Source organism: Ambystoma mexicanum, chromosome 4q, assembly GCF_040938575.1.
Source record: "Ambystoma mexicanum isolate Mex_15411 chromosome 4q, UKY_AmexF1_1, whole genome shotgun sequence".
Lineage (NCBI taxonomy): Eukaryota > Metazoa > Chordata > Amphibia > Caudata > Ambystomatidae > Ambystoma > Ambystoma mexicanum.
The window spans coordinates 79,886,263-79,911,295 of record NC_090928.1 but is presented as its reverse complement, the minus strand read 5'-3'; the positions used below and the strand labels follow the sequence as shown (position 1 = coordinate 79,911,295).

Below are 25,033 nucleotides of genomic sequence, written 5' to 3'. Positions count from 1 at the left end.
TGGCGGTGGTCCATTATGATCCCTGTCCATAAGAGGGGTGATCACAAACTATCGGCTTCTGGCAATGATCGACGCCTGCAAGAAGGTCTTTGCAAACAACCTCCTAAAATTATTTAACAAATGGATTGTGGAAGAGGGTTTGTTGCACCCCCCCAACGCAGTGCTTAAGGAAAACCTGGAATTTTGGGCATTTGTACTGGAAAATCTTTTTAATAAAATATTGGTAGATGGGGTCATTCCACTTAGCTGGCGGTGGTCCATTATGATCCCTGTCCATAAGAGGGGTGATCACAAACTATCGGCTTCTGGCAATGATCGACGCCTGCAAGAAGGTCTTTGCGAACAACCTCCTAAAATTATTTAACAAATGGATTGTGGAAGAGGGTTTGTTGCACCCCCCCAACCAAACAGGCTTCTGTAAAGGGTGCAATACTATGCATAGCATCTGTGCCCTAGAATATGTCATTGCAGCATGTAGGAAGACACAGAAGGATATCTTACATATGTGCTTCATAGATTTTAGCCAGGCCTTCGACACCGTCTCACAATTATTTCTATGGAACAAACTCCGGCACTGGGGCATTGACTGCTCATTATTATACTTTTATCATATTAGTACATTCTGATAATATGGTAAGAGTATGACTTCATCAGATGGAGCATATGTCATCTGAGATGGGGGTCAACATCTGGTGTGTTCTGGCACCTGTATTTTATAATCTTAATGTGAGAGATATGGACCCTGCTATCCAATTGGTTCGTAACCTCCCACGTAAAATTGAAACACGGGCAGTGTCTCGGCTCGGGTATGCCGATGACACCGTTCTACTGGATCGCTCTCCCATTGGGCTGCAGTGATCAATCAATGCTCTCGCCCTGTTTGCGCGTAGTAATAACTTGGTTGTTAACGCCAGTAGGACCAAAATATTGGTTATCGGTGCACGGTCCCGCAGGACTGTGATTACCTGGTCCATGAATGGGACTCTGCTTGAAGTGGTGAACAATATACATATTTGGGATTTCCTATTTGTTGTCCGCCCTCATTGGAATTTTATAATCACCATAATAATATTAAGATCTTTAAGAAATGGTTCCTCTTTAAAAAAAAAAAAAATGAATCCGTCTTAAAACAGGAAATAACAAGGGACAGATAGCCTTGTATTGGAAAAGTATTGGAATTCTTTATGGGTTGGGTGCAATTCTGGCACATCTGATGAGCTGGGTGACCTGATTGGAAGGTAAAATACTGCTGTCTATATTGAGGGGGAGGGGGGACCCACAGTCAGTGCCTGTGGAGGCTCTGCGCTGCGAATTGGGTCTGCAATCATTAAGATCTTGCTGGCTCACGCAGTGGAGTATTATGTATATCACCATTCTGCAAGCTATTGAAAAGCCTAATACTCTTCTTTCTTATTTAGCTGCAGCTAACACTGGCTCTTGTAGGAACATGATTCTCTTACAATTGCGTGAAGATACAGACTTGCTTACCAAAACCTTTCATTAAATGTATTGTTAACCCTTCCTAACTGGGTACTTGTCCTAAAGAAGAAGGCCCAAGTTCTTGCTCATTGTAATGGCGTTGATCATCTTTCCTCTTTGACACTTTATGTAGAATATAGCAAACAGGGCTTTGGCAGTAACAACAGAAATGCTCTATGTACATATTTAAATCAATTCTACCTGCGCATGAACATCTTACCTACACTTGAGCACACAGGTAGATGGAATTGCCCAGAGAGGAAAGACTTGGCTGTCTCTGTAATCAAACAGTGGAGTCTGCACGTCACATTTTAACACAATGCCCAGCTATGACTGTTATCTATGAAAAAGGGTATACACTTTTTTTTTTCACATGATATGAGTAGAGAAGACGATCAATTTTGGAGTACAATGCTTGGAGCGGAATCTGTTGTGATTACAGCCGCAACATACCATGTGTGGAAATTTGCTTGTGCACTTATTAATGGTGAATGATTTTAATTATTTTTTGCTTGTTTATTTTGAGAACATTGTGGCCAATGTTGTTTTGATGATCTTATATTACTTAGTTGTGCAATCCTTCACTATTTATGGTATCGTTTTTATATTGTACCTTTTAGATGGATGTCTATGATGTTTATTTTTAACCAATAAACACATTAAAAAAATCAAATAAAAAGAGGATTCCAAAATGGCTTTCACGGTGTGAGGGTGTCTCCCAAGCTCCAGCAGCAAGACTTTTAGCAAGCCCATGGGCCGGCGACTTAAAATGAATGGATGCTGCTGGCGAGACTCCAGATGAAGGCGGAGACAGATGCAGTACAAGTGGCAGCGGAGAGACCACGAGAAAACGCATAATTGAGTTGGAAATATCTTCGACATTGAGATGGGGATGGCCCGGGCACAAGAGGTCTGGATAGGGGGCCATGAAATGATTGATGCGTCTTTATGACTTTGTCTGGTTTATTTAGCCAAAATGAAACAATAAATGACTGAGGCAGATGCAGCAGCGATCCTGGAAACCCGTGCTTAAGAAAACTTTGGAATACGAAGTGGGTGGGGTACTGACAAGCCGGTGAGTGACCAAATGGGCATATAACTGTGGTCGCAAGAAGATAAGTGCATATATGGAGCACATCAGCCTACTTAATGTTTATGAAGCCATTCCCCCAGTGTCTCAAAGGGTCTAAAAAGTATAATATTTGACTTTCGTAAAAGGAGGATGGTGTCCCGCATTCAAGGATAATATAAACACTGCTCTCAGGGGATGCGAGAGGGGGGACCAAGTTACACTGACGATACAGAAGCATTCATTTAAAGATGAAGACGGAACAAACAAAAGGGACAGACTTAAAACAGTTATGAAATAACACTGGGGTAAAAGAGAGGAACATCCCTAAAGAGTGATATAAGTAAAAGAAGAGACAGGTAAGGCTCTATTGTTTGGACTTATAAAGTGACTTATCATTGATCAATGTGAACCACTACAGGTAATTTACTTTGGCTAAGGTAAAACACAGATGAAAAATATTGCGACAGGCACTATGTGAGATCGAGCAATCCAGTTGGCTTCAATTTATAACCTCATTCAATTACTCATCATTTGGACAAGCAAGGGTGGTGTTACAGTTCCAGGAACACAAAAGAGTGGTCTGGAAGAAGAGGGTGCCGCGACAGACTCATATTAATACTGCTGCAGTGTACTAGTGGAATAATTTTACTTTAGCATTTGCTCATGCATGGTGCATCCCCGACCGAGAGGATACTTTACAATTCCAGATGCCGGGGGCTAAAGGGAAAACCCCTACTTCTTAATCCAAGATGTCTGTCAGTTCACAAGGGTGCTAGTTAGAACGCTGTTGGAAACCTCGCACAGGAGACATTTCTTTGGGGGAGGAAACAGCGCAGCAGTCTTTAGGATAAAGTAAATCCGAACATACTGAAATGGTTTTAAACAAGGAAGATCTCCAGGACTGTTTAAAAGGAATGGAAGAAAGGATGATAAATGCCTTCCAATCACAGCTAGGTAAAATGAAGGAAGAGTTGCAGGGCTCAATGACGGAAGTGAAGAAGGAGATCAGTGAAATTGGTGCAAGGGTGGATACAACTGAACGGGGCCTATCTGAAATGACGAAAGAAGCAGGTCAAAACAGTGAGCTTTTAGATCTACTGGCTAGAGCCACACACAATTTGGCAATACAGGTGGAAGACCAGGAACATTTTTCCCGAAGGTTGAATATACGTGTGAAGGGATTACCGCAGGACATAAAGGATATAGACTTGAGGCCAATGATCCAGCAGTGTTCTGGGAGTCTAGGCACGGATATAACACCTGAGGATGTGGGGATTGAGATAGTTCACTGTGTGGGCCCCAGGGGATTGGGTCCAGGTACAAGACCAAGAGATGTGCTAGTGGTCATATCCTCATTCAAGATTAAAGAGGAGGTTCTTAGGATGGCGAGATCACAATCGGACTTAACTATTAGTGGGGTTAAGATATATATTTTTCAAGACGTTGCATTGACGACTTTGCATAAAAGGAGGGCCATGTATCCGGTCACTAAAGAACTAATAGCTAAACATGTTTAGTATAAATGGACCTTTCCATTAGGCCTGCTGTTCACATGGGAAGGCAAGCAATACAAGATAACGTCCTGTGAGGAAGGTTTGTCTATCATGAACATACAAGGGGGCAGGCGATCCAGTGGACAAATGCAAGAACATTCATCTGAAGGACATTGCCAGTGGAATTGGTATGCAGCACCGGGCAGACGAGACAGCAGATATGCAAAACTGCTAGGCCCTCTGGGCAACATGGACAAGCCTTGACCGTCAGGAGGCGTTTGAGAAGTTGATTCAAATTTAGTATTGTTGTCACTCCTGTTGTCTAGCGATATAAAGTGGTTAGATATGATAGTAAAATTGGTGGTGAGGGGTACCAAGTGGATGAGAAAGGAATACGGGGCATATGTATCAACCTGGCTGGAGGGAGGGTTGAGGTGACGGCATTGAGGAATCACTTGGGGGGGGTGTAGTTCGCCCTCACCAGGGGTGTTCTCGGGGTCGCCACAGGATCAGAGCCCCAGGAAGGAATCTGGGGGTTTCCGTAGGAACTCTGTCTTGGACCGGGAAGGGGTTAGGGGGATAATCTTGGGGGGATGGTAGGGGGATAGTTTAGGGAAAGGATATGGAGGGAGAAGGGGGGAGTTGGGGGCAGTTGGGAAAGGGAGTGTGGGGGATGGCTTAGCCAGAAATCCGAGTATAAACGGGATTAATCATTGCGTTCTGAGGTTTGTGAAGGACATTATTTTAACGACAAGTTATGGCTATAACAGTATACTTACATAATGTAAGAGGTATGAACTCCCCGGTGAAGCGTAAGAAAATAGAGGTGCAGATTAGACGACTCAGAGCGGATATAATAATGCCGCAAGAGACCCACATAAGGAAAGCAGATAGGTCACTACAGCGATTTCAACCATTTACGCAAGTATATCAAGCCAGTGCCCCAGGCAAAACAGCAGGGGTGCTGATAGGCTTTAAAGACGCTGTAAAGGCAAAAGTTGAACGAATAGAGGTGAACAAGCAAGGCAGATACCTGTTCCTAGTGATTCTTTTGGGACACACTAGGCTGACTGTGGGCACAGTCTATGCACCTAGTATGGGGCAGGAGGCATTTATTAGGGTGTCTCTCCTAAAACTAGAAAGATAATGCTTACTAGGGACTTCAATATGGCCTGTGACCCAGTTTTAGATAGGAATGCGCACAATAGACACACCAGGAATACCCTTAGAAGGCTTTAAAAAAGAAATGTGCCCACTTACCTCTAGTAGATATTTGGCAATCAAAAGAAGGGAATGAGTGTGGTTATACGTGTTTTTCCTACAAATATCAAACATATTCCAGAATAGATTATGTATGGACAACAACATCACTAGTGGTGGAGGTGATCAAGGTTGATATAGGGGCTATTTGACTTCCGATCATGACCCAATGGTGGTAGAATTGAAGGGGATGGGTAATCGGAAGAGAGTATGGATCCGGACATGCCCCCGGGAAGTACTTCGGTAGAAGCATTGAACAATGGGATAGACTAATATTTCATGCATAATGAAAGCAAGGGAATGACAGCTGAGGGGGTCTGGGAGGCATTTAAAGCGGTCATTAGAGGCGAGATTATATCAATCCAAGGGAAAAAGTAAATTGAGGGTGGCAATGGAGATAGATGGAATTAGAGGCCCAATTAAGAGAGGCTCAGCGTAAACTTGCGCAGGGTAAGAATAAAGAGGTATATAATAAATTGAAAGGATTAGGAACACAATTGGAACTGCTACCTACACAATATGCGGAGAGGGCCCTGCTAAATATTAGCCAACGCTACTATGTAAGTGCCAATAAGGCAGATGGGCTACTAGCCAGACAGATTAGAAGGGACACAGCGAAATGTACGAAAATGTGAATTAACCAAAAGGATGGTATAGTGGCGCTGGACTTAGAAACAATATTACAAGAGTTTGAAGAGTATTATGGGGCTCTTTATATGTCAGATGAACTGGATCAGAGGGAAGTGGCTCAATATCTTAGCAGCCTCCCGCAGCAGAAAATAGCTGAACAAGAAAAGGATAGATTGGATAGAGAGATTACGGAGGAGGAAGTTGTGGCCTCTATTCAGAAACTACCCGAAAACAAATCTCTGGGTCCCGATGGATTCACTGCACGTTTTTACCAGACATTTTGTAAACAGTTGAGTCCCAGACTGGTGCGTCTATTCAATTTTATCAGGGAGAATGGACAAGTGACCCCTACCATTGCTGAGGCGAAAGTGGTGGTATTTGCAAAACCCAATAAGGATTCAACATTATGTGGATCATATCGGCCCATAGATTTATTAACTCTAGATGCAAAAATGTATACGGGCATATTGGCAGCCAGTCACCCCGCTCCTTCCGGACATTCATTCTATTGACCAGTCAGGCTTCATAACAGAAACAGAGAAAAACAAGGGATAATATAGGAAAATTGGCACATTTGCTAGAGAAAACTAACTCCCATTAGATCCCAGTGGTTCTGATCTCACTCGACGCAGAGAAAGTGTTTGACCGAGTCGAGTGGCGGTTCCTATTTTCCACCCTGGTGCATATGGGTTTTGGTCCTGGGTTAATTCGGATGATAAAAGCTAATTGTGTGAATCCCTAAATTCGGCTCTCTATTAATTCCCACATATCAGAAAACATTTATATTACGTGAGGGACAAGTCAGGGATGTCTGCTTTCCCCATTTGTATGTGCCATTTATTTAGAACCCCTATTAACAACTATAAGATGCAATCAAAAGATGAGGGGTATTCGGTTTGGGGCGGAAGAATACAAAATAATGGCATTTGCTGATGATACGATGATGTCCCTGACAGACCCAGAAGATTCTATTCCAGCATTGTGTCAGGAATTAATAAGGGTGGAGAAAGTGATGGGGCTGAGGATAAATGTTTCTAAGTCAGAAATAATGGGTATAATGGGCATTCCCTCCTTTCCCGTACACATAATCCATCCTATATTTTGGGATTCTCCAACTTCCCAACTACCTCCCCTCTCTCACCCTCTTTCTACACAAACACTGGGCTGATGAAGAGGGTGACTGAGAGTAAAGAGGCTAACACGTATGTATCTCATTGGACATGCCCCGCTAATCAGGTCAGGCAAAGTCAGGCCCTTGACCGTAATCTCATTCATCTGATACCCATTGGCTCCCACCACACGGATAAAAGGCGGAACGTAGAGACACATTCTGAGCAAGGTAGAACACGAGAAGGAGCAGATCCTCCGGGGAAAAGGCAAACCCACTGGAGCAGGATGAGTGATGGAGGGACCAGTGCAGGGGATTGAGGAACCCTGAGGTTCCCTGGAGGAGGTTGTTGCCTCTCGGAAACCATAAAGGAGATGCAGAGAAAGCCAAATTGCAGACAAGAAGAAACCTGCATTGTGTTTCAAGGGTGCCGGCGACCCTCCCGGATGAACGACAAGAGTTGGCGAGGCCAAGCCTGTGGTATTAACCTTGACTCATGAATTAAAGCTGCAAAGACAAGAAAGGAATGCACACAGCCGGTGAGTTAGCAAAAGACATGAAAGGCCGGTGTGTGTCAAGGAAAGATTGAAGCTGCAACAGTGTATCTTAACAGTGAAGGTTGCACACATGCTAATGAGATGCGAAAGAAAGCAAACCAGTTTTGAACTTTAACATACCGATAACTGGGAAGCCAGTGATACAGAGTAGCGGAGTGGTCCGGCAAAAGGAAGTAGCCCACTCGAAAGTCTCCGCAAAATACTTGATGTCAAGATATAAAGTGAACAAACTCTGAAAAGTGCAAATGGACCAGATTAACCCAGATTAACCCAGACGAAAGGGGAAGTTGAAAGGTGATTGCTTTAAGAGGAAGATTTCCTTGAACTTTTGTACTTGTGGTATGGAACTACCAAGACCAAGAGACATTGGGGCAAATAGCGTTAGAGATTCGAAGTGGTGCTGCAGAGGTTTATGGTAGAAGCCTTGCACATTCGAAAGTCTTCTACATCAGTGAAAGGTTTGAGCCCGACTGAGGTAGTCCGAAAGCATGCAATAGGTTAGCGGAAAAGCTTGGGGAAGGAAACCCCTGCAAATGCTGCTATTACGAGGTCCGAGCCCGGCTGAGGGAGATCTATGTTGAATCAGGTACTTTTTGGTTGAAAGGTCTGAGCCCGACTGAAGAAGTAGTACATGAACTATTAATGCTTTGAGAGGTCTGAGCCCTACAAAGGCAGACCTACGTGGACTTTTTACTGAACTGTGAGAGAACTTTTGGAAAGCTGGAATAAGTGACTTTAACATGGAAGGCCAAGCGGGCCTCGACCCACGTTTTAAACTGCCTTTTGTTTATAACCTGAGCCAGAGTTTGTCATTCTGTTTACGAAGGCCGCCTTACTCCGTGCTGTCCAACGTGCGGCGGAGAGCCGACTCAGCCACATTGATCCTTTGTTATAAAACTGACTTGCCATTGCATATACATTCCCTTTTACACACTTTTTGTATAAGAAATCATGCAGGAATTAGGTTTTGTTAGCATCGGCCATTTTGATTTGATATAGACTGACTAGGACTGTGTTTTCTTTCTTATTTGATGGTAGAGACTACTGCCATCTTAACTATAGGGCAAAGTAGGAGTTCTTCCAAACCCAGCAAATTGAATAAAGGTTTTGAAACCATGCCTCCCTTACACATGCTGGCAGGAGAGTAAACCAGGAGTGGGAAAGGAAGTGAATCTGAAGTTGGGAAAAGTTTCAAACCAATACATAAAAGGGAAGACTTAAACCTCTTTATGGAATCAATGAAAAAGAAGTAAATACCCTGGCAGGAGAGTACAACAGGGACACATTGGGCCTGATTCATGGAAGTGTTTTATAATGGCACAATCCCATAGGAAAATGTTCTGTGAATCAGGGCCATTGTGTGAGGGGTCAGACTTGTGAGAAGCACCGCGTTGTGAAGTTTACTCAATAAATGCCATTTTATTATTATAAAAGGTTGGATGAATGCCTCACTATCCCTACCCTGACGAGGATTTCCCTGCCTAAAATAAACTAAAGGAAATACTCTAACAAAGGATATGTGTCTCACACTTATACATATAACAAATGAATAAGGAAATACATGGCAGTTCAAAACCAAAATGATGTAATTCACAATGCAACCAGTCTTTCTTGATAACCATGTTTCTGCTTCACAGTTCAAGAAAAGACCACTGGTTTGCTTCCAATACAGTTCGATGCCACTTCAACTTGTTAAAAAGATTTCCCACACAGAAGATATAACCCTCTTCCTCTTTCTTGAATAGGTTCTCAGTTCATCAATAGCAACAATAATTGTCTTGGCCAGGGTGATTTTTGCCACAGTGAAAACTTCTAAAGAAATATAGCTTTTTTTGGAACATCTCTACTTTGCTCTTACTTAGCACCACAAGCAACATAAAATGCCTCTGTCAGGAATACCTTGTAGCACTACTTCAACTTTCACCTGGTCTACTTCCATGCCAGGCCTATAACTTCAAACGTTTGCCATTTGGGTCTGCTTCCCTGCTCGAACAGCGTTACACAACAATAATACTTTTGTGGTTAAGATGAACTGACAATGTTTACAACAGCTTCACAGTTTTAGACAAATTGCAGCTTCAAAACTTTCAACAACTTTTCAGAGAGAACAAGATTCACGTTGATGCTCTTTATCACTCTTCTGTAATGATGCTCCTCTCCATCTGGATATCTATTCCCTGAAGGTCAGCCTTTTGCCCCTCTTGTTTCCCCACTACACAACTAACCAATGACTGATAGAAATGGGGTCTGTTCCTGCTTCTCCCTTGGTTTTGCCAATGTGTGTTTATCCCAGCCTGTACTATATGCTGTACAAAGTATGGGAAACACGTTTCAGAGCTTATAGACCCTGCATCTGCCCCCTTCTGCTGTTGGCAATATTGGCTAGTTTGTATGCGTCTTGGTCTTAATCTCTCTCTGCTTGGGCAATGCTTGTAGGTATTAACTCTCAAAAGTTGCCCTCTCGGGTTACTGGGTTTTCCACAGACTCACACTTTTAAGGATACAGTAATTTGGCTTTGTTATGATAGACTTCTGCTGCTTTTCCCTAGTTCGGTATTCAAAATTAACTCGGGATCCACTTTCACACACATGCAATTCCTGCTCCTGCTGCTTCGCAATAGTTCGGTATTCAAAACCAACTTGGAATTGTTTTTACTTCTACGCTAGCGTTGTTCACTGCTGAATGTCTGCTTCTGAAACGCGTAACGCTAGCGGGGACAGAGTGCTACAGGGTCACTGACAGCTTGTGAACTCACCGGATAAGACGTGCAACTCCGTTCTCCTTGCCGCTCACAGGACTTCTGCTGCTGTGGCTCCTCACAACCCGGCAATCTGCTTCTGTTTGTCTGCCTTCGCCCACACCACCTCCTCTTGCTCCGGAGGCCCTCTTGTGCACCCCAGCCATCACAGACAGCCTTGAGGCACTCGGATGCACGCAAGCCACCTGAGACTGCCTCCTGCACGCTTTCCTCTGCGCGGCCTCTGCAGAACAGATCACAAGGGAACAAGCTTCTCTCCTGCACGCTTCCCACTGTGCGATCTCTGCACTTCAGATTTCTGGAGACACAGACCCTCTCAGGACCGGCATCTGATAGCTGCCAAACAGTGGTCTCAGCGCCCTCTCTCTTCTCCAGCTTGTGCCTGTGCTGCCAGCACAAACCACGTGGCTTCTGCTTCTCGCTTCCTCTGTTCCTCTCCAAGAATAATGTTTTCATGTCATTTCATCGTGGGATGTTTTTTCGCTGGGTTTTTTACCACAGATTTCTTAACCAAAAAATATTTTTTTAAAAAATGTTTTTGGGGGGTTCCCCCCAAATCCCACATCCCCTTTCATTTTTTATATATTCTCGAACACCAACACCCCAAATGTATATTTTTCTAACCCCCTAAACATGTCGATGAGTTTTTTTCCGTTACAAAAAGTCTGCAGTAAAAACCCCAACGAAAATACAACCCGCGATGAAAGGACATCGTACCACAATAACAACTCTATAGCCTGCACCTGAGGGGGTCTTTTAATCCTCTGTCTCCCTCAGGTGCATTAATGAGCTGACCACTCCTTCAAGTTTGTACCTCTTCTCCGTCCTAGCACTTAGGGAATTATTGGACTTGAAGTCCCTAATGGGAAAATTAGGTTCTCTTATTTCTGTTGTTTTACAATAAGCCATTAAAAGAGTAGGGCTTCAGGGAAAGTTGAACAAGGGGGTTTTTCCATTCCTCCTGACCTACTTCCCCCATCATGTGATCCTCCCGCAGAACACCACCCCCAGGGTCTGGATCAGAAAGCGTCTGCCTTTCCCTGGCCACATGAGAAGGGTCCCAGGCCAGGTTTTCTGGGGAATCATTGCGAATTCATCACAATAGAGAGGAGCAATCAGTGGAGAAGGATAGAGAGATACCCTAAGAAAGTAAGTGGAAAATACTCAGTGTGATGAACTGGAATTATTAAAAAGGAATTGTGTATTTAAAGGGAGGTGCAAGGGGAAGGCCAATTTCCTTGACATTGTGAAGTAAAGGGCATCATATTTCTAAAGGAAACTCATGGAAAGATGAATATCATGTGTTTATTTATTTGTAAGGCGCACCACACACGAAGGTATCTGGCCGCTGCGGTTACAAGCATACTTTAGGCATAAGATTGTGAATACTTAAAGTAAAGCTTTGAAGGTTGAAGGAATACAAGGATTTTTTCCTTAAAAAGCATAAAGGGCTAAAGAAAGATAGACGAGCTCAAGGGAGAAATCATTCTTGTTGAACTGGTAAAGCGAAGCCTTAAAAAGGGAAGAGAAACACAGGCAAGGAGCAATCCCCTTGCAGACATATCAAGTTTATAGTAGAAGGGTCAGATTAGGGTTTTTGGACACAGGATGGGAAGGCACTCTTTTGTTTAACATCCTGACGCAGACATTCCTTAGTTTTGTTGAGGCAGGGAAACCCTTCTTGGTATTAGGGATAGGATTTTCCCCAACCCTCTTGTTTTGAAAATAAAAGTTAGAAGTCATCTTGAAACCGATGACTTTGTCTGAGACTTACTCTTGATCCCTTTATAGCCTTTACAATGGTAATTCTGCCAGAATCCATTGGTACTTAGCGGGAGATGTAACAGTACGATAGACATCAAAGTGGGGTTAAGACAATGTTGTTTCCTTGCACCCACACTTTGTTGCATGTTTATTAACCAGATCATCACAAAACTAGAACATCTGCAAACTGACACCCTAAGCTTGCGTGGACAGAATGCCCTTAGTTTTGTTTGCGGATGACAGATTATTAATTTCTCCCACCCTGTGTGGACTCCGTAAACACGGAATATGGGCTCCCGATCAACCACAGTAAAACAAAAATGATGGTATTCCGCACCTTGCAGAAGAGAGTGAAGCACAGACATTTTCATAGAGATAGATGTATAGAGCAAGTGGGGAGCTTTGATTATCTTGGTACCAGGTTTAGGAGTGAGAGCAGTTGGGCAAGCCAGGTGGATAAATATCTGCCAACCCTGGAAAAAACTACCAATGCCATATTAAAATGTATTCCAAGTCATGGGAATGGCGCATTTACACCAGCGCTTCAATTATATAACATCCAAGCTGGGGCTGTTTCCGTTTTTGGAGTTCAACAGTTCCTGACTTGACATAGTTTAGAAAAAATATGTCAAAAAGGCTTTGTGCTTACCACAAAGCACTATGAATGCAGCTCTGCGATTGGAACTCAATCAAACTCCATCTCGAATGCAACTTCTTTTAGTCTTGTTCGATCCTGGCTTCAATTGTGTGTTTCCCCATCTCTAACAAATATCGAGAAGCAATGGTAGATATTCTGTCACAAAATGGGGGCACTAACACAAGTTGGTGTAGGCATATTAGGCTATTATTGACCTCATTAGGCCACGAGGACCTGTGGTACAACCCAGAAACGATAAATAGCCATCCAAGGGCAAAAAATTAAAACCGGTTCACAACTCCCGATTGCTTAGTAACCTAAGCAACACCTGTCATCAATCTAACTTCGCTGCAGCGTACTGGAGTTCCAAATTAAACTATGGTTATGAAAGTTACCTGGACGAAATATCCCCACCCTGTGCACAAGCACTTATATTAGATTCTGCTTGGGCGTTCTTCCCCTACAAACCCTCCAACTTGCATGAGCATGAGAGATTCTGATCTATGTCCTTCCTGCCCTACGACTAAACAGGATATCACACACTTCTTGTTCCTATGTGCGTTTTACATAGGATTAAGGGAGCAATATTTGAAACCAATCTTAAAAGAATCTCTGTCCGTCATCTCTCGGATGCTTTAACTCTATGTAAGTTGACAAATACACTTTTGCCGTATCTAGATACATTTTTTAGATCTTGGTCATACAGACATATGAATGACTGCTAGTTCTTATGGTTGATGCTTCCTTTATGAAATGCAATGTTTATATATATATATATATATATATATATATATATATATATATATATATTTTGTATATAATATATATATATATATATTAATCGTTTTAAAAAAGATAAAACTTGAATGCATTATTTTATACCTCTTTTCACTCCCCTTCTCATCAAATAGGTGGCAAAAGTTTGCATTCATGGTATCATTTTACAAAATTGTAATGCATTTGCTCTTTCAAATTGCCATAACTTGGAATTTTCATTTTGTTGCTGTTGTATACTATGCTTTTTGCTTTTAGGGAGTAAATCCGAAAATAAAGCATTGAAGTGATGTATCTGTAGTGAAGGCTAATATTGTTGCATGGTGACAAGAGTCTCACTGCTGTACGCTTGCATGTTTGCCCGCAAAATAAAGACAATGTCTCCCCTTTGTGGCAAATTGGAAACTTGGTTATCTGACAAATGAACTGTGGGAAAGCCACTGCCCACTGAGTAATTTCCCTGGGAATTAGAAAACAGTGTTATAGGTGACATTGACATTCGTACTCTGACCATGTTCTGCCATTACTTAAAAGCAGTAAAACAAATAATGGGATCATTAACAAATTGACTAAACCGGATAGTAATACACAGATAGCCACCTCACAATCTTTGTGTTATGAGCTCTCTACCTTTTTTATCCGTAAAATTGAGGAGATTAGGATGGGAATTGTGGGTAAGGGAAACCCAAGCGATCTACATTATGCGAACATTGAACGTGGCATCCCTATGCTGTCGGTCAGAAAAAAGGCAGCGGTCCTATTTTCTGACTTGCCTTAATGAACAAGGAGGAGCTAATTAAGATAGTTGCAAAGCTTAAATCGGCATCGCCCTTAGATCCCATTCCATTGAGACTGTTTAAAGCAGCGCCTATGAAGTTTTATGACACACTGGCTGCTGCAGTAAATTTGTCTCTGCAGTGGGGCGTAGTTCCATCTAAGCTTAAAGAGGCTTTAGTTATTCCATTGCTGAAAAAGCCATCACTTGATCCTCTGATTTTAGCTAACTATCGGCCTATTTCACTCCTGCCCTTTCCTATGAAGATTTTGGAAGCAGTAGTGACCCCCCTGAGAACTTTCTTGGAAAGTCAAGACATCTTAGATCGCTTCCAAATGGATTTTCGCCCCTTGATGAAAACTGAATCAGTTGTGGTATCTGTATTGGATGATCTTACCATAATCAGGGACGAAGGCGGCATGACAGGTCTCATTCTTTTGGACCTGTTGGCTGCTTTCGATACCATTGATCATGGATAATTGATGGTGAGGCTAGAGGAGGCAGTATTTGCTGGGGCAGCACTGGATTGGTTTCATGCTTTCTTGACCTCTCGCTCGCAGATAGTTTTCCCTTCACCCATACTGCTCCTCTCTGGTTTCGGTCTCCTGTGGTGTTCCGCAAGGTTTGGCTTTTTCTCCCCTGCTTTTCAATTTATATATTCGCCCCTTTGCTGATCTTGATTCTTCTGTTTGGCTTTAGAGTCTTCTCATATGCAGATGACACACAGATGTTGTTTAGACTAGACACTAAGCAGGACGATGTAAGATATAAGCTAAAAAACTGTCTGGAAGCCGTCCGAGTCTAGATGGAGTCAAATTGTCTTAAATTGAATGGCGGGAAGACAGAGATTCTGATCTAGGACCCCACAGGGGCTTCTGAGGGATGGTCCGATGCTTTTTGGCCCGCATCATTGGGCCCGTTAAGACAGCTCGTAATTTAGGTGTAAAGTTTTCGGAATCCCTGTCTATGGAGGCGTAGGTTAACTCAGTGTATGGTGCAGGCTTTAAGCTCAAACAGCTAAAGAAAGTCCTCCCGTTTATTTCAGATATATTTCATGCTCTAGTAGTGGCAGCTTGTGTTAATGGGAGTCTGGATTATTGTAATGCTGTTTGCCTGTCACAGCCTGCGCAGCAGTGTGTTTGGTTACCCACTTGCCAGCCAGAGCAGGAGTAACGAAGGCTAGACAATCTCTCCATTACCTCCCGGTAGAAGCTCAGTTACAGTTTAAGGCGCTTTGCATTATGCAGCGTGTACTAGGTGGAAATGGATGATTAGCCATCCAGGAGAAACTGATTAGATATAGCCCGGTGTGTTCTTTGAGATCCTCGAATGTATCACTCCTTCCGATATCCAAGTAGAGCAAAGAACATTTGGGTGGCCGGGCTTTTTCAGTGGCTGGCCCCAGGATTTGGAATTCGTTGCCTGAAAATGTGAGAAAAGGTGAGGATTTCATATCCTTCAAAAATCATCTCAAAACGTTTCTCTTTAGATAAAGCTCAGAGATACCCCCTTTGACACATGGGTTTCGTTTACATCTATCCTGACTATTAGTTGTTTGAGCGCCATAATGCCTTGAGTGATAGAGCGCTATAAAAATAAATTGATTGATTACACTGTGGTTTATAGCTGTTGATTGGCAAATGGAAATTAAAAAGCAAATCAAAGTAATATATCCAGTGTATATTTTTGCAGTGGGGTACAGCAAGCAATCCCTGCTGCAGCATCATCACTGTCCAACAGTTTTTACTTGAACTATTGATGTTTGTAGTGTGACACTCTGACTGCAGGAAAACATGGAATAATATCCCTTCACTGTTAAGATTTCAATTGCCTATAATGTTAGGGTGATGTGGGGAGTTCCCCAAAATCCCCATTCTAGCATGTGGGAGTAGCAAGCTGCTAGGTATGGGGTTGGTCCGACCGCTACCTGATGTGCCTCCCTATAGGGGTAGGCAAAGTGGGATTCCAGAGGACAAGACGGGATCCCAAAGACCTGCTACTAACGGATGAGGTTGCTTGTGGAAGTGTTGATCCTCACAACTACATGAACCAAGATGTATTTGCAGTATTAATTGAGGGAGCCAAAGAGAGGAGGCTCACGCCCACCGCTCTTAAGTGATTCCAGTGCAACGTTAGCCCATGTGACTTCAATAAGAGGCAAGGCTTTGCAGCTCTGCATAACACATAGGAGGACTTGCTTGGATGGCACTGAACGCCACGCTCACTTGTAACTCCTCTCTAACCCTCATTAGTGATTATAAGAACTATCAGATAATTAATCAATCTGAATGATAAAACAATGATATAATGAAAGGGATACAAAAACACTTTGGGGAATAACCAGTTAACCCTGAGATGTCAAGTTGGAATGAGGTATAAGTGATTGGAAGTCAGCCTAGAATCCAAGCCCCTGTTGAGGAAGTATGACAGGGGCTAGGGACATTCAGAAGGGCAGAGACTCCTGGAGATAGCAGACATGTCTGCTCATGCTCCCTTGCTGAAGAGTCATGAAGCCCCTCGAACAAGGCTGAAGATTCTGGGAAATGCTAGACGAATCTAGAGGAAGCAGTCCTCACTTGGGGACCCTGCAAGGGAATATTGGCCCAGGGTATTGGCAACAGCACTCCAAAGGTAAATGGGAGAGACTGACCCATGGGAGGAGGTTAATTGACTGCCAGACAAACCCAATGGGGGTGGTGGAGGGGTTTGAGGGGCATGAATAACCATTACATCTGGTGAGAAACCCAAACTAAGCTAAGGTCTGGGGAGGCCTGTTAGAATCCTGAATCAAGCCAAGACCAGGCGAGGCCTATTGTGAACCATGAGCCATGTCTGAGGAGAGGACATGAAAGAGCTAGGCTAAGCAGAGAGGCCATATTAATCATACTAGATTGTGTGTAACGGATACAAGAGCCTGCCCTGAGAAATACTTTGTTGGTGATATTAGAAAAGGGTTGGACTTGGACAAGTAGGTTTGTGAAGATTGTTTTAGGGGCCAAACCTTCAAAAACTCCTATTGTTAGAACTGGATATCTTGGCGGCGAAGAACTCATTCAAACTAGATAATGGAACTTTACTTTGCCCACCAGTTTGAAAGACTTTTTCTTTGTAGAGGTGGATATCTCAGGGTTAGACAAAGACTTATAAGAATGGGGCGAACATTAGCATTTGGGGAGAGGAACAGAAGCCTCCAAAGTGCCCAGCACCTGTAAGAAAAACTCAAGTTATATAAATATGACCCGTTCACTGTCTACTTAAAAAAATATTCCTATTGTTTGTAGCTTTTCCCCAGGACATGTAGGCATGTAGCCAACCCTTAAACCTGATAACTAATTTAATAAAGATTGCTTAGTTTAACCAGTACCATGCGTCGCATTTTGCACTGGACGGTCTCACGCAGCGGGTACACCAAGATGGCTACTTTGTATTCTGTTCTCAACTGAGATGCGATGCAATATGTTCAACCTTGTGGTATTCTAAGTCTTTGAATGATTCCCAAACTAAACGTCTGTAAGTCTTCATCAATGCAATCTCCATTTACTTATGGTGTACAGAGGCTTGTGCAAAGCCTGCACTGCCAGACTTGCATAGCTTACATTTGCTGAACCTTGACCTTCTTTCCTTCGACCCTTCCCTTGAACTTTCTACCCTGGATATAAAATGAGACTACTATACCTGCATTCAAATGTTTCCTTCAACTGCATCTCCTCTCCTCGGAAGGGCACCACATCATCCCTCCCGCTTGATCTCTTCCTCTCCTCCTTGTACATACTGGATATTCAACCGTTGACCACTACATTGTATAAAACATATGTTGTCAGTATGTGATGTCCCCAGTCTCTGTTCACTAGAATCTTCCCCCTTGGTCACATGTATCTTACCTGCTTGTTTATGACTTTGAGCTTTTGGGGAGGACCTTGTATAGGGATTGTTCCAGTGACTTATCCTCAGGTACAAGAGTTGTGATCGAAGCCCTCACCTTTTTGTTCAGTACATACAAAACGCATATTGCCACAGTACAGAAGTCCAAATGAAATGCCCCACTTAATCTGCCTGGATGTCAGTGTATGTGGCTAATCTGCCGAGGATTGCTTTGATCTGTCACAGCATAGCATGTACAATATGCTTACTCATGACTGTACCCAGATGATGTGTATCCTCTTTTTCCAATCCAGGCGGATCAACTAATTGAGAGGCTGCAGGCTGAAAATACGGCCAGTTGAAGGCAACAATCCTGGACTCTTTGAGTATCAGTTGATCGACCTATTTCCATGAAGTATGATGCATAAACGCTGAACTTTAACTTATCTGCTGTTCTTTATTTGACATGAGATGCTCACTGCGTAAACAGTACTCATTTGATCCATAAAAAAGAAAGCTTTGTAAGAATGTATTGCTTTTGGTCATTTATGAAAGGTGACTCCCACTGCATTTAATTCACAATATCAGCTGTACTAAACAACATTATTTACCCTAAAGATTCATCTATCTATATTAGCCTGTAATTTATAGTCCCGAGTATGCAAACCTCTACCTGAAATCCAATCTCAGCATATCCTTAATTCCTGCAGAGTGGCAGGTGAAACTTTAATTAACTAATTCAACCGTCCTTTTTATCTGCATAAGACCTTTTGCTAAGCATGAGTTTAAAGTTGAAAAGCGGGTGTAAAACAACGCAATGTATTTTTGGGGCACTTGCATGGTTTGCCACTTTCTTATTGCATTAGAGCCATTTGCGGGTACTTTCATTGCAAGAAGGGAAATGTTATTTACTTTAGCGATTGACTTTCTCGTTTATCAAGGTGCTCAATGTATAGATTAGGGCCTTTGATGTGCCCCTCCTAACATAAGGGCTAATTTGTGCTATGGGAAGAACCACTGTGTGTGGAACCAATGAGATTACATACAGTGCTAATTTTCTTCTTAGAAAAGTTCCCTGTGATTCCCTAATGGTCCCCAAAAAGTGTGTATTGTATTTATATTCCCCTTAGACACAAACCGGTTGGATAGCTCAGTGAGTTTAGCTCTCACTACTGAGATCTATAGGTTGTCTGCGAGATCAGTCATGCATACATCAGCAGCGTTAGCGCAGTCTTTCATCACTCTGAGGTTGATAAAAGGGTCATCATTCAATTGGACATTATTAACACCTATTAACTATAGTGCTGCAAGACTGTGATAACATACACTACATAAAAAACCATTTTGTATGAATATTTGTATTGGTCTTTTGGCATAAATGGCATGAGTGTCGGCTACTGCAGTGAAATTGGCTGCGTTGGCCCATGTTGGGTTTCCTTTGTGTTCAAGCAGAAAGGCCTTTTTTGGATGCCATGGTATGTGTAACTTGTAGCCATCCATCTGTACTGCCCTATTAACTAACTGCACCACTGTCACTTGGGTAGAAACTAGTTTCCTGTTCAATAATGTGTGTACCTCTTAAGCAAATGAAATTGCCCCACTAGCAATGGGCTATGCTGCGATACAATTGTTTGTTTATTGACATCAATTCCTATGCACCCTTCTTCTCCTGGTGAAAAGTAAACGTTCTGCTAGTATTAAGACATTTAAACTAAATAAACTGTGATTTTGTATCTGTCCTTGTGTATGTAAATGCTGCATAGTAGCCTGAATCCTGAAGATTGCCTGCTACATTTGTCTGTATTACATGTAAAGATTGTGTTAGTCGCTTATACTGGAAAACGTATTTTGAAGGCTGCTTGTGGTATGCCTTATACTGTCATGTAAATCTTGCCAATAAATAAAGTAATGCATTATATAATGTGAAATCCTGTTATGAAGCAGAGTTCGATTCATTAGTTCCACCCTAAAATCCCCCATTGCCTTTTTTCTAATATTCACTTGCAACTAAGTGCCTTTAGTTATATCAGAACTTTGATCAGGTATTGGCAATCTGCCGTTTCAAGTCACACCTCGCGGAACGCAGCAAATGGCTCTTGCTAACTAAGTGTTGCAGTACATTCCATGATGAGCCAAATGTTTACTTCTACTTGTGCTCCTTCATCCCTTAACAGCTGAGGGGCTCTTTTCAAAGGTGCTGGTTCTGGTTTTATGTGCGCATATGTTCCCATTGAACCTTTTAATTAATATTTTTTATGAGTTAGCCATACAAGAGTATGTGATTTTTAACAAATCTGATATACAGATTTAAATAAAAATACCATGATATTGAAATGTCTTCTTAGTATCAGTAATGAATGCCCAGTAACCCCAACAATATACAGTGAGGTAAGACTGAAAAAGTGTAGATCGCAGTTGGGTAAATGTGGTACAAAGTGGGTTTTAATGAGAGGCATGCGATGGGACCCCCCATTTATGGATAAGGAAAGTTATAACATAGTTAAAACAGTATTGCACAAATTCTGTACAACGAGCTCTGTAAAAACATGTGGATACACAGACAACTTTTGTATCCTTATGCCATTTTTAGGTGATTGTAATGCTACCCTGTATATGTTGTTTTAAACAATGCCAAAGTATGTGGGAAATGTGTGTTTTTAACAATGTCAATAAAATGTTGAAAAATGGTTTTGTGTTTTTCATAAAGGGCATCAAAGTTCTATGCAAGGCCATCTGAATTTAGAGATGGAATTATATGTTTTAACAATTATATGATCACCTTTGTAAGAGCCAATGTTGCATGCCACATGTTGGTCACCTACAAATATCATTTTTTACACTTTACATGAACATATATAATGTATAACCTGTCTTCCCCTGTCCCATTGAACTTTGACTGAGATTATTGTCCAGAGTGGAAGATGAATAGGTTAATGTGCAACATACACGTTGCCTATAAAGGAAATGATATGGAACTGTTTGGGGTATGTCCATTGTGACAGAGTATGTGAAATGGTGCATAGACGCAGGACCTTGTAGAATCCATCTTGACACAATAGTTTGTCAATTGCAAAAGGGCCAAGAGCAACATACTCTGCTTCACCCCTGTACCATGTGTGGCAAGGCACAATTCTCGCAGTGCTTAATTTGCGGGAGTGTTTGCCAGGGCCCAGCGCTGGCACTTATTTCTGAGCCTCTGCACTTATTTTCTCAGACTGTCTGATTATGATGTGGTGTTTTGACAAATGTATTATTTTAACTCCTATTCAGTTGTCGCAACAACAGTGTGCGCTGGCCAGTCTGTTCATTCTGGGCTGGCTCATTATTAGTTATGAGCATGCTGACCAAGGTGAGCAGGGTAGTGCTAGTTATCGATTTTCATGGCTAGCAATGAGCTGGAAAGTGACAATACTGGGTGCTTTTACTTGCCATGCCCGTACACTGCTCCAGTCATCCTGCATAACATTGCTGCAGCTCCACTACAGTAATAACCAGCAACACTACCAGTGTAGTTTGAGAACAAGAGGACAGTCACCAGCATGAAGCACCAACACAGGGGCAAGGCCAGAGAAAAGACCATTGCCCAAGAGGAGTAGTTGTAATTGAGCCAACCTATACACCCATATTTTTCAGGGTTTGTCAGTCAATTTACCATAGGAGAGCACATTTGCTCTTTTTTCTGTGGATAGAGGGTCAACATTTTCCACTTGCCAAACTGTTAACAATGAGGATGTGTTTAAAGAAGTACTTAAACTAGTATGTGATTTTATATTGATTTGCATCTTTAAATTGCACTTGTGAAATAGAGTATCCTTCACCCACAATAGCTAGTGGAAGTTGCTACTTTAACCCTACATAAACCGACATTGTGGGGTGCAGCCATGGGTGGCAGCATCAGTGGGCTGGGAGTTGCCCCCCTCTCTGCTCAGTGCTGCAAAATGTTATTATTGTTCTCCAGCATGGGGTCTGGCATGGATTCACATGCTCATGAATATTCCCCGTCGTCAGGCTGGGAATCCTCGGTAAAGAAAAAACCAGTATCAGTTTCGTTTCTGATCTGTCTTTCGTAGTAATAACCAATCACTGGTCTCTGCGTCATACTGACCACAGCACCGCCTCTGGCAGCCATCTTCAGATTTTTACCGCACGTTAATGTGTTGGGATCCTCGTGCTATTGCTCTCGAGCGTTAGTGCTATTTTTTTCACGTTTTTTCTCAAAAACTTCGTTTTTTCGGTCAAAAGAGCCTCAAGCTCCACCGACTCTCCATCCGATCAACGGGGACCCGTTTCGGATTCGTCTGCGCCCCTCAAGGGTGAAGATTTCGTCGAGCTACGCTTTTGGAGGACTCCAGAAGTTTCTCAGGCCCGGCCATGGCCCAGGAGAAGGGAAGCTCGACGCCCGGAAAGCTGTTCAGGGTCTGCCCTGGATGCCAGCTGCAGAACGTCTTCAAGGAGGACGAACACTCTTTTTGTCTTTACTGCCTACATGAGGACAAGACGCACGTGGAGAAGAACTGTGCGTTTTGCGGCAACATGTCGGAGCGGACCATGAAGGAACGCCATCAACGTCTCGCCAACTGGCTAGAAGGGAAGAGCCCGTCCGGCGAGAAGAAGAGGAAGAAATCCGAGCTGTCTTCTAAGACCTTTGAGGACGCCCCGGCGACGGGGGTCCAACATAAGGCCAAGCACCGCGAGTCCGCTGGCACCGGGAGCGCCGACCGGTCGGGCTCTACGGGCGCCAGGCAGGGCGCACCCTCCCCGGCACCATCAACCACGGGCCAACGCTCTGGGTCGGGTAAGAGGAAGGCCGAGCACCCGGCGAAGCTCCTGGAGAGGCCCCGGTCGAGCTCGAAGGCGGAGGGGGAGCGAGGCAGTGTCCCCCCCCTCAAGGATAAGGCGGTGAGCGCACCTAAGGTGGTGAAGGCCTTAATCCATCCGGCCAGCCCTCTATCGAAACTGTCGCGGCGGCCCTGGCTCAGCCTGTGGAGGCTACACCAGTGGTGGCGACCTCGGGGCTCAGAGTCTCCCTGCCACCTCGGAGGGAGTCCTCTTTTGTGCCCATCAATAGGACCCCCGTGAAATCCCCCGTGGGGAAGAAAAAGGGGGGTCAGGGCGTCGTCGTAGATTCGGCCTCAACCTCGGAGGAGGAGCTGGTCGAGGTCTTAAGCCACGGCCTCGGCGTGGAAGAAGACCGGCCCGTCGGGATGGATCCCGACGCAGGTGACGACATCGTCGAGGGTACCGACGGGGCCCCTGATCGCCCGTCGGATTCCCCTCTGCCAGCGCCGCAAGACAACTCGGCGGCCATTTTGTTGGCTATACAGTCCTTATGCTCTGAGATAAGGACGAGACTACCGTTGCCGACGGAACCTCTCCCGTCGGGGGACCCAGAACCGGGACCTTCTGGTGTTCCCCCTACCAAGAAAAGAAGGATCCACCCTCCACCTCCTTTTCCGCCGTCGTGCCCCTTCCAGCCCTCCTCCCCGTCCACCCGAGGGGATGATACGGGGACTGACACGGCAGCGACGGGTACGGATGACGAGGTATATGATGAGGATGTACCGTCGTCGCCTCCCACCAGGGCTTCTCCGCCCGACGAGATTGGATCGTTCCACTCAATGATCGCCAGGGCATCCGAGCTTTTCCAACTCTGCCCTGAGGAGAAGAAGAAGGAAGGTTTCCTTTATCAGCGGCGCGAGGCCAAGAGAGGAAGACGGTCCTCGCGGTGCCTCTATTGGACGACATTTGGGATGAGGGCCTCACCCTCCTCAAGAACCCGTCCACGACGCCAGCTAGAAGAGACCGGTACGAGAAAAAGTACCGGGTCCCGGACACGGCCCCCCTGTGCCTCCGGGCGCAGCCTACCCCGGACTCCGTCGTCTCCGCGGCGGCCAGGAAAAAAGCGGGGGGGTGCGGCCTCCACATCGACTTCCCCACCGGACGGCGAGGGAAAGAAATTGGACGCTATGGGACGCAGAGTCATCTCGTCTGCAGCGACGACGATTAAAGCTGCCAACGCCTTGGCTATCGTGGCCCGATACGACAGGGAGCTCTGGTACAAACTGGCTCCCCTGCTGGACTTCTTGCCGGACGACAAGAGGGCAGAGGCCCTGGAGATCCTGCAGGAAGGTGAGGTGGCTTCGGACCACGCCATTACCGTTGCGACGGACATCGCCGACACTGGGTTCCGCCAGTTGGGCAACAGCGTTTGCCTTAGGCGGCGTGGATGGCTCAAGGCTACGGACTTCCATCAAGACGTTCAGACCAGAGTCCTGGACATGCCCTTCGATGGGAACAACCTGTTTGGGAAAACGGTGGACGATTCCCTTCAGGCCATTAAAGCGGACACCGAGACGGCCCGGGCCCTTGGAGTTCTGCAACAACGACGGACGCCCTTTCGGAGCAGCGGAGGCAAGGGCGCCTCCAAAGGTTCCGGCGGTGGTTTCTCCTCCTACCGTCAAGCGGCCCGCTCGTCATCTCAGGAGGCCTACAGAGGACGAGGCAAGCCTGGCAGACCCCACCGTCGTCGCCAAGGACAAGGCGCTAAAGCCTCGTCGAAGCAGGATTGAACCGGCCGGGGGGTCGGGCCCCCACCGAAGCACCCCGGTGGGAGGCCGGCTGGCGAGCTTCGTCAGCGTGTGGGAGTCCATCTCCACCGACCGTTGGGTGCTGGACGCCTTGGCCCGGGGCCACGCGCTCGAGTTTCAAAGAAAGTGTCCGCGCGTCCCCCCCGTGGCCAGGAAAGAACTTCACGTCCCTCAACTTCTCCTGGAGGTGAAGGCGATGCTCAAGAAGGGCGCGATCGAACTCGTCCCAAAGAGGCTTTGGGGCTCCGGAGTCTACTCGAGATACTTCCTCGTGAAG

At 44.5% G+C, this 25,033-nt stretch overlaps 1 protein-coding gene across 1 annotated transcript in view; it reads left to right on the top strand.

Annotated features, from left to right (window-relative positions):
• HINT3 (histidine triad nucleotide binding protein 3) overlaps window positions 1-20,856 on the top strand; it is a 141,412-nt gene extending 120,556 nt beyond the window's left edge. The window contains exon 5 of the mRNA XM_069607507.1: window positions 18,484-20,856. Coding sequence (XP_069463608.1) covers window positions 18,484-18,531 — 48 coding nt within the window. The 3' untranslated portion in view covers window positions 18,532-20,856. The remainder of the gene's footprint in view (window positions 1-18,483) is intronic.
• Window positions 20,857-25,033: the final 4,177 nt, after the last annotated feature.